Here is a 15,462-nt window from a genome sequence, read left to right as displayed (position 1 = left end):
CTCTGTATGACAGGAGCGTTCTGCTGTTTTTAAACAACCCACTGCAAAAAAAACAACCTAGTAAAAGATCCTCTATACTTACAGTATAACTCTATTAACCCTTTCATTGACATTGTATTCAAAATAAGAATAATCGTGAAGAGAGAAGTCAGGACCCACAACAAATAAAGTTGAGCAAGTCGAACAAGAATCTAAATGTTTAATACCGCTTTGGGAGTATACGGTTATAAATAATCTGGTAAATAAAGATCATACATGATCTAAAATTCCCAAAGGCACACACACACACACACACACACACACACACACACACACACACACACACACACACACACACACACACACACACACACACACACACACGCACACACACACACACACACACACACACAATATTAGTATGAAGAACCAGTCTGACAGCATGCAGAGTGGGCGTGGTGTGCCTACAAACAAGGGAGCTCAGTGAAGAACTAGCAGCTGTCACAAATCCTTGCTGTCCCATGATAGAGGAAAAAGCAGAGGCATGTGCTCATGGGGGAAGCTACTTTGCATGTTTTCATACCATGGATTACAGTTTCATTGCTCGCTGCCAAATGTTTCTTCACTGAGCCCTCAGATCATTACTGATATTGATCATGTCGATATAACAGACAGTGTCAGTAACTCAATACTATCGGCATAATAAGATTAATATTTTTAAGTTGTCTTATCTGTGAGTTGTGTTGTGTTCACTTTGTTACCTTGTTGGGAAATTGTGTTAGAGGTAAATGAAAATGGAATACAATGATTTGTAAATCCTTTTCAACCCATATTGAATTGAATGCACTACAAAGACAAGATATTTGATGTTCAAACTCATAAACTTTATTTTTTTTGCAAATAATAATCAACTTAGAATTTCATGGCTGCAACACGTGGCAATGTAGTTGGGAAAGGGCATGTTCACCACTGCGTTACATCACCTTTTCTTTTAACAACACTCAATAAACGTTTGGGATATGAGGAAACTAATTATTGAAGCTTTGAAAGTGTAATTCTTTCCCATTCTTGTTTTATGTAGCGCCTTAGTCGTTCAACAGTCCGGGGTCTCCGCTGTGGTATTTTACGCTTCATAATACCCCACACATTTTCGGTGGGAGACAGGTCTGGACTGCAGGCGGGCCAGGAAAGAACCCGCACTCTTTTTTTACGAAGCCTTGCTCTTGTAACACGTGCTGAATGTGGCATGGCATTGTCTTGTGGAAATAAGCAGGGGCGTCCATGAAAAAGACGGTGCTTAGATGGCAGCATATGTTGTTTCAAAACCTATATGTACCTTTCAGCATTAATGGTGCCTTCACAGATTTGTGAGTTACCCATGCCTCGGGCACTAATGCACCCCCATACCATCACAGATGCTGGCTTTTGAACTTTGCGCCAATAACTGTCTGGATGGTTCGCGTCCCCTTTGCTCCGGATGACACGATGTCGAATATTTCCAAAAACAATTTGAAATGTGGACTAGTCAGACCACAGATCACTTTTCCACTTTGGATCAGTCCATCTTAGATGATCTCAGGCCCAGAGAAGCCGGCGGCGTTTCTGGATGTTGTTGATAAATGGCTTTCGCTTTGCATAGTAGAGCTTTTACTTGCACTTACAGATGTAGCGACAAAGGTTTCCGGCCATGCCGCTTACGTTGTGGGAGGGACGGGGGTTCACTGTGACATTTTTCTACGCCAGCTGACAGCAGGGAAGCTTGTAACTAAAATGTTTGCCTGCAATTTAAAGCCCAGAGCACTTTAAGTGGGGCACTCTCAAGTAGAGGTAACACTGTATTTGGATCGATCCGCCCACCTGCAATTGATACATTGAAAGCACAAGGAGCATAAAAATACAGTACAGTGCTCATACTGTGTGTAAAGTTACACCACCACATAGACTGTTGCCACTCACTCAGCCCAATACCTTACAGGAGACGAGGGAGGGTCTGAGGGCTCGGCTCCCCACCAACAGCACCATAATCAGACGACAAGTCTCCTTACCAGCTGTCTGTACAAAATTCAATTCAGCCACAGTCTCACCGAAGGAAACAACAACCTTGCAAAAGCAGGAAATGGAGACTGGTTGCAGTTCCAAGCTTTACTTTGGTAAGAAATACTCGAAATAGTCATATTTTAAATAATGCGTTAAAATGTGTGTTTGTGTGTGCTGCTTGCAGGTCAGTGTGTCAAGTGCAATGAAGCGGTGAATGGTGCATTCAAAGCCTGCCAGGCCATGGGACAACTATTCCATGAATCTTGTTTCACCTGCAGTGTTTGTAGTGAGTTATAAATGACACACACGCTTCATTAAATTCACTAAAATTGTTGCATGTGTCTGTAATAAATGTGTCAAAGCAACTTTTTTCTTGAAACAACATCAAATCATTTGAATGACTTGTAATTAAAAATGTACAAAAAAAGGCAGTGAAGTTGGCACGTTGTGTAAATCGTAAATAAAAACAAAATACAATGATTTGCAAGTCCTTTTCAACCTATATTCAATTGAATAGACTGCAAAGACAAGATATTTAATGTTCGAACTGGTAAACCTTGGTATTGTTTGCAAATATTAGCTCATTTGGAATTTGATGCCTGCAACATGTTTCAAAAAAAGACGGCATAAGTGGCAAAAAAGCCTGAGAAAGTTGAGGAATACTCATTCAGCACTTATTTGGAACATCCCACAAATAAACAGGGTAAATGGGAACAAGTGAGTGCCATGATTGAGAAAAAAGCAGCTTCCATGAAATGCTCAGTCATTCACAAACAAGAATGGGGCGAGGGTCACCACTTTATGAACAAATGCGTGAGCAAATTGTCTGAACAGTTTAAGAACAACATTTCTCAACCAGCTATTGCAAGGAATTTAGGGATTTCACCATCTATGGTCCGTAATCATATCAAAAGGTTCAAAGAATCTGAAGAAATCATTGCACGTAAGCAAACCAACATTTAATATCTGTGACCTTCGATCCCTCAGGCTACTGCATCCAAAAGCGACATCAGTGTGTAAAGGATATCACCACATGGGCTCAGGAACACTTCAGAAAACCACTGTCAGTAGCTACAGTTGGTTGGTTCATTTGTGAGTGCAATTTAAAACTCTAATATGCATTACAAAAGCCGTTTATCAACAACGCCCAGAAACGCCGCCGGCTACGCTGGGCCCGAGCTCATCCAAGATGGACTGATGTGAAGAGGAAAAGCGTTCCGTGGTTTGACGAGTCCACATTTCAAATTAATTTTGGAAACTGGACGTTGTGTCCTCCGGACCAAAGCATTCAATTTAGAATTGATTCTAAATTCAAACCGATTCTCGCGACACATTGTTTGGTATAAAGATTATGATAAAACAGGTGCTGACAGGGCCCGAAAATTGTTGACATTGGAATGAATAAGAATTGTAATTCGAATTTGTGAATCGATTTTTTTCAGTACCCCTAATAAAGAGTAGTACCTTGGTTTTCGTATGGTCCGATTTTCGTGGGATTCGATGTTTGTCAAAAAAAAAATTGCAAAAGTATTCGTATACCATCTCGGTTATAAAAAAAAATGCACGTAACAAACATGTCCGTTTGCTCGCGTATTAGTATGCACAATCAAGTGCCCAAACAGAAAATACCATTCATAAGTAATTAAGTCTTTTATTTTTATATGTTTGACATCTGGGTCAAAGAAAGTTGTGAGTGCCAGCACTTTGATAAAGAAATTGAAAAAAACTATTGAAGAAAAAACTTAAAAGTACGAAGGTGGCATTTGTGTTGTTCCCCCCTCCCCTGCTCCCTTCCTTATCTTCACCAACAAGCGTTGTCGATAACGGTAAAACAAATTTCATTCGTCATTTATATTTGTTTCACATGGTTTTCTGCATGTTTTGTAAAATGAGTTTTGTGTTAACATTTTTAGGTGTCTGGAACACATTGATTGGATTTACATTATTTTTCATGTGAAAAATTGCTCCGGTTTTACAGCACTAACAAAAAACGAGGTTGTAGTAAAAAAAATAAAAATAATAATATTACAATCAAATACAAATAAAACAAATAATTAAAAAAAATGTATTAAAAACAGCAAAATACATTTAAAAATAAATAAATAAAAATAGCACTCTGTATTATGTAGTATTATATAATGTAGTATAATTTGTAATGATTTCTTTAAATGGATTACACAAGATAAAAAAGCAATAATTGGGTACACACGTTTGCATTTATTTCGTGTTTTCCTTCATCTACACCAGGGTGTCAAACTCATTTTAGATCGTGGACCACATGGAGAAAAATCTACTCGTAAGTGGGCCGGAGTGGTAAAATCACGGCACGATAACCTAAAAATAAAGACAACTACAGATTGTTTTCTTTGTTAAAAATAGAACAGACACAATCTGAAAATGTACAAATTATGTTTTTTTACACTTACATGTTGCAGTTAATAGTATTCTGTCTTTATTCGTCGTTATTTATACTTTCTGAAAAAATCACATGATATTGTTCATTAGTCAACTCATTGGTGTTAATTTTCAATCCATCAAGATAAAAAAAATATAATATCAAAATCAAATTACAGGATGTTATTTATGTAGTTTGCTCATTTTGCTCTACTGGTGCACTAACATATTGTGGTTTATTTTGTAGCATAATCCAGTGGTCCCCAACCACCGGGCCGCGGCCCGGTACCGGGCCGTGGCCTGATTGGTACCGGGCCGTGGCCCGATTGGTACCGGGCCGCAGAAGAATTTTTTATACATTTTTATTTTAAAAAAAATAAATATATATATATATATATATATATATATTTTTTTTTTTTAATTAAATCAACATAATAAACACAATATACACTTACAATTAGTGCACCAACCACAAAAACCTCCCTTTTTCATGACAAAAACTTCCTTTTTTCATGACAAAGGAAAAAAGAAAAAAAGAAAAAAGGATTCCGCCCCGGGCCGCGGGACAAATTATTAAGCGTTGACCGGTCCGCGGATACAAAAAGGTTGGGGACCACTGGCATAATCTACCAAGATACAAATAATTGCTATGTGACATCTAGTGGACACATTTAGAACTGTTTATTTCATTCAAAAATTGTGGCTCTTTTTTATACTTAGCAAACTCATCCGGCGGGCTGGATAAAACCTGTTCGGGGGCCTGATCCGGCCCGCGGGCCGTACATTTGACACCCCTGATTTACACCCTAGGTGTCAAAGTCAAGGCCCACGGGCCAGAATGATCTCTGTTCCCCCGGGATGATATTTGATTAGTATTAGAACCGGCCCGCAGGCCACAGCCGCCTGCTGCTGTTTTGCACGCACCAATACTCCATCAGTGCTGGCGCTAGCAATTTTCAAAATGGGGTCCCACTTTTTTGTAACCGTTTTGAAAACAAATTATATATGTATGCATTTTACTGTTATATCTCACATTCTATATTGTGTTTCGGAAAAAGGTTGTCATAAACGTTACTTAATTCATTAAAAAGAATATTACAAAAGAAAACACATTTTTATGCATATGTAAATGTATTCAGTTATAAACATTCGTTCACTTTATTCTTTCCTTCATGGATCTAAACTTTACTGCTGCTGGTATTTTTTTCTATATTTTTATTGTAATATTTTCAGAATGTCTTTGTTTTATTTTTGGCCAAAGTAAAACAAAAAAAACAATCCGAAGTTGTCTTTATTTTTTAATTTTTAATGCCATGATTTTAAGAGTTCCTCCATGTGGCCCCTGAGTTTGACACCCCTTAGCTACACGGTCAGAATTATACATGCAAACGTCTCTTTTTGCAAAACATTCGCAGTATGATGTCATTTACTGTAGTTCTACACCCAGACAACCTACTGCTGCAATAATAAACTGTAGTAATGCTTTGTACTGTAAATGGGGGCTTCACCTCATTTTAAGGCCAATGTGTGTATATACTGTAAAAGCACGCCTCCCCCCCCCCCCCTTTTTTTTAAACTGTCATCATCAAATCAAATCAGGCTTTATCTAAGAAGTGCTTTTCATACATAAAAGTAATGCAACGCAAAGTGCTTTACAAAGTTAAAAAAATACCCCAGTGACCCATATCCCCCATTATCACATACGTACGCACAGACACAGATACCAAACACAAACGCGCACACACACACACACACACACAGACACACACACACACACACACACACACAACATACACACATTTGCAACTATATGGACAAATGATTGCATTGCTAAGTACAGAGGAGACATTTGAGTAAACACCATCACAGGAGCCATTTGCACCAGGAGGTCATCAGACCAGGACGCTAACACAAAAGCGGCCCCACAAGCACGCTCAATAACCCTGAGGCAGATAGCTCATCTGGCAGAGGGGTTAGTGCGTCTGCCTCACAATACGAAGTTCCTGCAGTCCTGGGTTCAAATCCAGGCTCGGGATCTTTCTGTGTGGAGTTTGCATGTTCTCATGTTCTCCCCGTGAATGCGTGGGTTCCCTCCGGGTACTCCGGCTTCCTCCCACTTCCAAAGACATGCACCTGGGGATAGGTTGATTGGCAACACTAAATTGGCCCTAGTGTGTGAATGTGAGTGTGAATGTTGTCTGTCTATCTGTGTTGGCCCTGCGATGAGGTGGCGACTTGTCCAGGGTGTACCCCGCCTGCCGCCCGATTGTAGCTGAGATAGGCACCAGCGCCCCCCGTGACCCCAAAAGGGAATAAGCGGTAGAAAATGGATGGATGGACAGATAGCTCATCTGAGGAATGTTGGAAAATAAAAATGATAAAACTAGTAAAATAGTAAGAACCATGAGTACAGATAAAGAATAAAAATACATGTAAGACATATGAAGATTAATATTTTTTATATATATATATATATATATATATATATATATATATATATATATATATATATATATATATATATATATATATATACAATTTATATTTTTTCTGCCTGTTGGTCCGGGACCCTTTGGGACTGTGTGACAAGGGGTGGCACTTTTGTGACCTCTGCGGTGCTTTTTTGTGGACTTCTGGACCTGCCTCCCAGGAGCCTTTTGGCCAATGAGACCAGCTGCTGGGTCTCTGCCACATCAGAGTCAGTTTGGAGAGACTGGAGGAGATGCAGACGAAGAGGCAGGGCTGCGGAGCTGTCACTGAGCGTCGGAAAGGACAAGCTTCACAGTGTCTTGGCTGAATGAGCAGGTATTAGACACCTCAATCTTCTTGGACATATCCTCACTCATCCATGCGGACTGGACACTGGCCGAGAGTTGGTTTGCGGCCGAGAGTGGAATCGGCTCTCTTGGTTGCTTTGTTGGGTCTGCTCCTGTCTCTGTCCATGGTCTTTCCACCCCAGCAGACGACGGCGTGGAACACCGCAGAGGCCACCACAGTATATGTTTATTTTACTGTTTATTCATAGCTGTATGTAGAAGTGTCTGGTTGCATCACCTCCGCTACTTTAATGTCTTTAATGTCCTTTGTTTTCTTTGGTTTTTGATGTTTCCCTCTGACATACATGTAAGAGGGATGTGTACTATGGCTATGAGTTGTTGTTTTTTTCCCTTGGCCTCAGTCTGGACCCCCTCTCCAGGGTGGCATCCTGACCAGATGCCCGAACCACCTCATCTGGCTCCTCTCGATGTGAAGGAGCAGCGGCTTTACTTTGAGTCCCTCCCGGATGGCAGAGCTTCTCACCCTATCTCTAAGGGAGAGCCCCGCCACACGGCGGAGGAAACTCATTTCGGCCGCTTGTACCCGTGATCTTATCCTTTCGGTCATGACCCAAAGCTCATGACCATAGGTGAGGATGGGAACGTAGATCGACCGGTAAATTGAGAGCTTTGCCTTCCGGCTCAGCTCTTTCTTCACCACAACGGATCGGTACAACGTCCGCATTACTGAAGACGCCGCACCGATCCGCCTGTCGATCTCACGATCCACTCTTCCCTCACTCGTGAACAAGACTCCTAGGTATTTGAACTCCTCCACTTGGGGCAGGGTCTCCTCCCCAACCCGGAGATGGCATTCCACCCTTTTCCGGGCGAGAACCATGGACTCGGACTTAGAGGTGCTGATTCTCATTCCAGTCGCATCACACTCGGCTGCGAACCGATCCAGCGAGAGCTGAAGATCCCGGTCAGATGAAGCCATCAGGACCACATCATCTGCAAAAAGCAGAGACCTAATCCTGCGGTCACCAAACCGGAACCCCCCAACGCCTTGACTGCGCCTAGAAATTCTGTCCATAAAAGTTATGAACAGAATCGGTGACAAAGGACAGCCTTGGCGGAGTCCAACCCTCACTGGAAATGTGTTCGATTTACTGCCGGCAATGCGGACCAAGCTCTGGCACTGATCGTACAGGGAACGGACCGCCACAATAAGACAGTCCGATACCCCATACTCTCTGAGCACTCCCCACAGGACTTCCCGAGGGACACGGTCGAATGCCTTCTCCAAGTCCGGATTATTAGACCGATTATTTTATTTTATTTTAATATTTTATTTTTTTTCTCCCATTCCCCCCCACTTGTTTACCTGTATCTCACCTTTTAGTAAGGGGCGCCTGAAGTTGGCAGACCCGTCAACGATCCTGTTCTGTCTCCCTGTAATGTTTGTCTGACCTTGAATGGGATTGTGCTGAAAATTTTAATTTCGGTTCGGGGATTAATAAAGTATGTCTGATTCTGATTCTGATATATATATATAATTAAGGGGGTGGGAAAAAAATCGATTCAAATTCGAATCGCGATTCTCATGTTGTGCGATTCAGAATCGATTTCCTTTTTTTTTTTTAAATCCATTTTTTTTTTCTTAATTAATCCAACAAAACAATACACAGCAACACCATAACAATGCAATCCAATTCCAAAACCAAACCTGACCCAGCAACACTGCAATAAACAGAGCAATCGCGAGGAGACACAAACACGTGAAACAAAAATGAATATTATCAACAACAGTATCAATATTAGTTATAATTTCAACATAGCTGTAATTAAAAATCCCTCATTGACATAATCATTTGACATTTATAAAATAAAATAAAAAAGAACAATAGTGTCAAAGTGGCTTACACTTGCATCGCATCTCATAATTTTGACAACACACTGTGTCCAATGTTTTTACAAAGATAAAATAAGTCATATTTTTGGTTCGTTTAATAGTCTAAAAAAAATTTACATTATTGCAATCAGTTGATAAAATATTGTCCTTTACAATTATAAAATCTTTTTACAAAAATCTACGACTCTACTTGCATGTCAGCAGATTGGGGTAGATCCTGCTGAAATCCTATGTATTGAAAGAATACAGAATCCTTTTGATTCGGAAAAATATCATTTTGGAATCGAGAATCGCGTTGAATAAAAAAAAAATCGATATATTATCGAATCGTGACCCCAAGAATCGATATTGAATCGAATTGTGGGACACCCAAAGATTCGCAGCCCTAATATATATATATATATATATATATACATACAGTAAATAAATAAATATAACTAAATAAAATATTGCATAATAGGATAAAAAGTAAAATACAAATGACTTCAATAAAATAATGAATATCAGGTGAAAGCCAAATCAAAAATACTGGTCTTAAGCCTGCGCATAAAAACAGGAACGTTCTCCGCAGCCCCTGAAGTCCTCCAACAAGCTGTTCGACAGACGGGGGGCCATAATTGTGGAAAGATGCTGTGTTGTCATGTTATGTCGAATTAAATTAAATTGAAACCTTTCAATTAGTTGTAAATGTATTTGTTTCAGGTAAAAAGCTTCATGGCAAGCCGTTTTATACCATGGCAGGAAGTATCTATTGTGAGGGCGATTTCTTGGTAAGCATTTTGATTATATCTTCTAAAAGGGACACTGCTATGAAACTCGAGTATGTTTTAGAGTAGTCAGTGCACAGTATAGATTTATCATCCACTGATATTGTATATACACACACATTATATACATATTTGACGGCACTTTAATGGTATTGTATTACAGTACTCAGGAGTCCATCCACCGCCCCCTGAAGTGTGCAACAGCTGTGGTCGCTCAATCACGGACATGGTGAGTCATCACATGTATATTTGTGTGCGCTGTACGTGTGTGTAAGAGCCGTGTGCGCCTCACTAGGTCCTGCAGGCTCACGGGAAGTCGTACCACTCGGCCTGTTTCCGCTGCGCAGTCTGCAGACAGAGCCTGGTGGACCTGCCCTTCGCCGTTGGTAGCGACAACGAGGTTTACTGTATCGTCGACTACCACAAGTGAGTTTCTGTCCACTTACTGCGTAAACAATTGGCCAAACCCGTTCGTTGGCACAAAAGGTTCAGCCCAATAAGCTACAAGACAGGCTTGACGTGAAAGTTGGTGGTTTCAGGGCGCAGGCTCCCTGCTGTGCATCCTGTAATAAGCCCATACTGCCAACTGAGGTAAGGCCTTCATTGTAACAGCTATGTCATTTCATTCCATTATCAACATTAACGTTTTATCGTTGTTTTTCAGGGTAGCACAGAGTCAGTTCGTGTGGTGTCATTTAACAAAAACTACCACGTAGACTGCTACGGATGTGAGGTTGATTTTGTTTGAAGGTTTTAACATTTAATTGTATACAAATAAATAATATTGTGCCTCATCTCACGGTTTTCTTGCCATAAATTATCTCCACTGTATCAATTTGTTTTGCTCTTTTTATTTTTTTTAATGCTTTGTTTACAACCGTCACATGATTACTATTCTGCCCTTAATATATGTGTTGAGGTTATACAGCATGGCAGGCATCTAACAAACAATCCAAGACGTTCTAACAAAGTTCCGAAGAATATTAATCCATTTAGGCTCTTTATTGTTGTTGATCTTTCTTTGTCTTTTTCCTATCTTTACTTTGGTCTTGCACTGGACTTTTATTTGTAAAACTGAAATACACACAATGACAAACGTATAAGCTATGTGATTCAATACTGCGGCATGGTCATGCTGGACATTCAGAAGGCCTTTGACACCGTTAACCACGCTATACTGTTGGATAAGCTCAGAGCAATCGGATTCGATAAAACCTTATCGAGCTGGATGCAATCTTACTTGGAGGGGAGGAAACAGGTGGTAGAGGTGAATGGCACTGTGTCCCCTCCCCTCTCAGTAAGCTGTGGAGTCCCCCAAGGCAGTATACTAGGACCTTTACTGTTCTTAATATACGTAAATGACATGCCATCAGCATGCCACTGTGAATTGTTCCTGTTTGCGGATGACTCGGCCCTGCTGGTATCCGGCATGGACAAGTCACATGTGGAACAAATCCTCAGTGCTCAACTCCTTAATATTTGCACCTGGCTCATGGACAACAAGCTATCCATACACTTTGGTAAAACGGAATCCATCCTATTTGGGTCCCATATCAACCTTAAGCAAGTCAGTGAGTTCACTATCAAAGTGGGTGACATTGTTATCACCAGGAAAGATGAGATCACCTACCTAGGTTCCATTCCAGGGGCGTCGCCAGACAGATTTTACTGGGGCACGTGCCCCAGTGTTGATCAGCAGTTCCCCGGTAAAAATTTCACCAATAAAAAAAAACGCTTCAGAGTTTTAAGTTTACATAACATAGACAACAGCACACATACTACTTAGTATGGTAATTGATTGCTACTGTATTCACTCCACGTAACAATGAGCACATGGCTAATTAATATGGTAATTTATTCACGTGTGGATCCATACTTAGGTTGAGAGAGAGAGAGAGAGAGAGAGAGAGAGAGAGAGAGAGAGAGAGAGAGAGAGAGAGACAGAGGCTGCGAATCACTGCTGAGGTAGGTAACGTTAGCCAACAACAATTTGTTAATTATATTATTTTGATTTGGATTTGACTCAAACTGTAACTCCTAGATGGATATCAGAAAGTTATTCGCCCGCAGCAGGGAAGCAGCAGGAATGAGAGATGTAAGTGAAGTCCTAGCTAGCTAGGCAACATCATTGTCTTAAGTTGATGCTAAGTTAGCTAACGTTATTCCTTGTATCAAGACAAACATATTCATTTGCTGTACAAGCTGTTGGGGGAATTTCCAATGAACATGAAACATAATGTTGGTTATTGTCTGCTGGTTCTGCTCAGGACCTCTGCATCAATGATGATTTGGAGTCAGCATGTGTGAGTTGAGTGCTTCTCAAATGGTTTATCTTCAGGAAGAAAAACATTTTTCCATATCATCAAGTCGTGAGCCAAATTTTTAAATCATTCAAGTTTATTTCACAGAAAAATAGATCAGTAGACTTGCCTTGTTAATAGGTGTGACTTTGACTAAAATAATCTTGTTTTGTCAGCAGAAAAATGGCTACAGCTAAAGCATCTGGTTTTGTTTCCAGAAAAAATAGTACAATTTCTGTATTTGTTTTCAGAAAGATGGCTGAAAATATCGGGTTTTGTTGCCCCATTTAGATTAAAAATATATATATTTCCATGTCTGTCCTGAGTCCTCCTCCAACTTGTTAGTCGGTTTGCCTTTTGCTAAAATACTCACTAATAGTCACTAGAAAAATGGCAAAAAATATCTGGTTTTGTTGCCACAATTTGATTTTTTTCTCCCTAAACTTTTTTTTTTTCATGCACACATCTGACTGCGACTCACAGAAAATGACACACAATCCACTTTTATGTCACGACCCAGCAGTTGGGAACCACTGGTCAACTGTATAACAGTTACTGTAATATTTCCATGTCTGTCCAGAGTGATTGACCACTTTGCAAAAATGAAAACGAGACGTTACAGTTTACTTCTCAGAAAATGATTCCCTGAACAAACACACAACAGTTGTTCATTTATTTTACTACTGTGGCTTTATTGTTTTGTGTATATTTTATTGTTTTGTGTATCTGAAATAGGATTAGCCACATTGCCATAAATGGAAATTAAATAATATAAAAGAACCCGGAGATGTAGGGGTGCTTTATTTCTTGTTTTACTTTTGTAGATGTTAAATTTGCAGATGATTACTGCAATATATATTTCAAAAAGATTCATCGCTCTTCCTTTTTGCTTTTACCAGTAGCAGTTTAGAAGTCTGGAGTAAAAAAGTGCACAAGTAGGTCAAATGCATTAGTTAATTTCAGGTGGTTAATCAAAGATCCATACAACATAATCTGATATGATTTCATAGTTTAAAGCACTATTTATGTATTTTTTATGATAAATAAGTGCTAAAAATGTTTTTGCTTGCGCGCTTTGCACGCTCACATGAATTATTTGGGCCTCGGGTGTGCCCCAGTACAGTATTAGGTCTAGTGACGCCCCTGTTCCATTCTAGAGGCCAATCTTTCTTGTGATAAAATGGCAACCAAGGTAATCAAAAAGGTCAACCAAAGAGCGAGATTCCTCTACAGAATCTCCTCTCTGGTCAACAAAAGCACCTTGAAGATTCTAGCGGGAACTCTCATTCAACCCTTTTTCGATTACGCTTGCAACTCCTGGTATCCCAGCACCTCCAAAACCCTCAAATCTAGACTCCAAACATCCCAGAACAAGTTAGTCAGGTTACTTTTAGACCTCCACCCCAGATCACACCTCCCTCTAACCCACTTCTCCAAAGTGGGCTTGCTCAGGGTGGAGGACAGAGTAAAACAACTTGCACTGAGTCTAGTCTATAAAATCCGCTGCACCTCCCTGATACTGAAGTACATGTCAAACTACTTCCTTAACGTAAGTGACCGCCATAACCACAACACCAGGGGGAGCTCCACAAACCACGTTAAACCCAGATTCCGAACTAACAAAGGTATTAACTCATTCTCTTTCTATGCCACATCAATGTGGAATGCACTCCCAACAGGTGTAAAAGTAAGTGCATCTCTATCCTCCTTCAAAACCGCTCTAAAACAACACCTGCAGGCAACTTCAACCCTTTACTAATACCCTCCTCCATTCACATCCCATCTCCCCGGATTTTAAATAACCTAATGTAAATAATCAAATGTTTTCCTAATGTATATACTTGTTCTTATGCTATCTAAACTCACTATGTTCTCTGCTGGCTGTACATATCCTACCATGTAAGACCTACACTGTTTCAATGTCTATTTCTCTGTTGATGCAATTGTTGAAGACTGAAGTACAGATATCAACCAAAGCTCCTCATCCCACCCCCCGAATTGTAAATAATGTAAATAACTCAATGTATATACTATGATGATTAACTTGTGTGATGACTGTATTATGCTGATAGTATATATTTATACCATGAATTGATTAACGTGGACCCCGACTTTAACAAGTTGAAAAACTTATTCGGGTGTTACCATTTAGTGGTCAATTGCATGGAATATGTACTGAACTGTGCAATCTAGTAATAAAAGTTTAAATCAATCAATTCAATCAATACAATCACATTAACAGGTTGTGAATTTCTTAGTTGGATTGTTCCTTAGTACCAAATACCAAATAAGTACTTATCATAGCAAGTAGATTATCTGTTTTTGTAACAGACTACTTCCTGGGGTGACATTGACCAATCAGCGCCCCTTATTCCAACATTCTCCAACTTTCTAATCCAATCAGATCCGTCGTTGACGCCCCACCCCATCCCCCAGAAAGATGCTTCTTTCCGCTCATCGCCATCAAATTCAAAGCATTTTACAGTGTTAACATTGGAATGAACATACAACATTTAATTGTTTGCAGGTAGTAATCGATTCAACGTTCCTTTTTTCGCCCGTCTTTAAAAGAAATTCGCGGGATGCAGTCGCGTTGTGAAAAAAATTTGCGCCCAACGTGGGGCTCGAACCCACGACCCTGAGATTAAGAGTCTCATGCTCTACCGACTGAGCTAGCCGGGCGATGACAACAACCGAAAAATACTGCCACTAAATTGATGGTTTAAACACAGATGTGGTGGAATATTATATTTTACTACATACTAAAGGAGTCACTCCGGCTTCCTCCCACTTCCAAAGACATGCACCTGGGGATAGGTTGATTGGCAACACTAAATTGGCCCTAGTGTGTGAATGTGAGTGTGAATGTTGTCTGTCTATCTGTGTTGGCCCTGTGATGAGGTGGCGACTTGTCCAGGGTGTACCCCGCCTTCTGCCCGATTGTAGCTGAGATAGGCTCCAGCCCCCCATTCCGCCACCCCGAAGGGAATAAGCGGTAGAAATGGAAGGATGGATGGATGTCCCTTTTTCTTGAAGACATATTATCTTGTGGGTTTTTTTTTTTTACATTTTCTATTCAGAAACTCAAAAATATATTTTAGTCCTCAAACCCCGTACTGCAAAGTCTCTGCCGTTGATTCGACGATGGGCGTATATTTTTTCCACAACCTTACAACTATACCACTATAAATAAATATGCTAAAAAAAGCCGGGCACTTTGTCATTGGCCAAATGTTAAATATATTGAAGAAAGTTGGACAGACTGAGGTGGATATGATTGGGTTATAAAGTTTGAGAATCTAATAAAATAGGAA

The 15,462-nt window shown here is 40.1% G+C and overlaps 1 protein-coding gene and 1 non-coding gene across 4 annotated transcripts; one reads left to right on the top strand and one right to left on the bottom strand.

Annotated features, from left to right (window-relative positions):
- Window positions 1–1,818: 1,818 nt before the first annotated feature.
- Window positions 1,819–10,644, top strand: LOC133539856 (LIM domain-containing protein 1-like). 3 transcript variants are annotated; one of them, XM_061882108.1, is made up of 7 exons: window positions 1,819–2,129; window positions 2,206–2,302; window positions 9,784–9,851; window positions 10,012–10,077; window positions 10,144–10,274; window positions 10,388–10,439; window positions 10,513–10,644. In XM_061882108.1, exons 2-7 carry the CDS (start codon window positions 2,257–2,259, stop codon window positions 10,594–10,596), a joined length of 447 nt encoding a protein of 148 aa, XP_061738092.1. In that variant the 5' UTR covers window positions 1,819–2,129; window positions 2,206–2,256; the 3' UTR covers window positions 10,597–10,644. The 3 variants fall into 3 exon arrangements, with proteins under 3 accessions (XP_061738092.1, XP_061738093.1, XP_061738091.1); XM_061882107.1 differs by having other exon boundaries at window positions 1,841–2,129; window positions 2,201–2,302; XM_061882109.1 differs by lacking the exon at window positions 2,206–2,302 and having other exon boundaries at window positions 1,822–2,129.
- A 4,113-nt stretch (window positions 10,645–14,757) lies between these two features.
- Window positions 14,758–14,830, bottom strand: trnak-cuu (transfer RNA lysine (anticodon CUU)). Its single transcript has one exon. It is a non-coding gene; the product is annotated as a tRNA-Lys (tRNA).
- Window positions 14,831–15,462: the final 632 nt, after the last annotated feature.

The sequence above is a fragment of the Nerophis ophidion genome, linkage group LG21 (genome assembly GCF_033978795.1).
Source record: "Nerophis ophidion isolate RoL-2023_Sa linkage group LG21, RoL_Noph_v1.0, whole genome shotgun sequence".
Lineage (NCBI taxonomy): Eukaryota > Metazoa > Chordata > Actinopteri > Syngnathiformes > Syngnathidae > Nerophis > Nerophis ophidion.
Note: the sequence above shows the minus strand (reverse complement) of the source record. Positions and strands in the feature narration are given on the sequence as shown.

Excerpts from the sequence above, each read along its gene's own strand:
- LOC133539856 (XM_061882107.1), top strand. The coding sequence starts at position 2,096 with ATGGAGACTGGTTGCAGTTCCAAGCTTTACTTTG. Across the intron at positions 2,303-9,783 it reads TTTCACCTGCAGTGTTTGTA|GTAAAAAGCTTCATGGCAAG; the intron begins GTGAGTTATAAA and ends TATTTGTTTCAG. Across the intron at positions 10,440-10,512 it reads AGCCCATACTGCCAACTGAG|GGTAGCACAGAGTCAGTTCG; the intron begins GTAAGGCCTTCA and ends GTTGTTTTTCAG.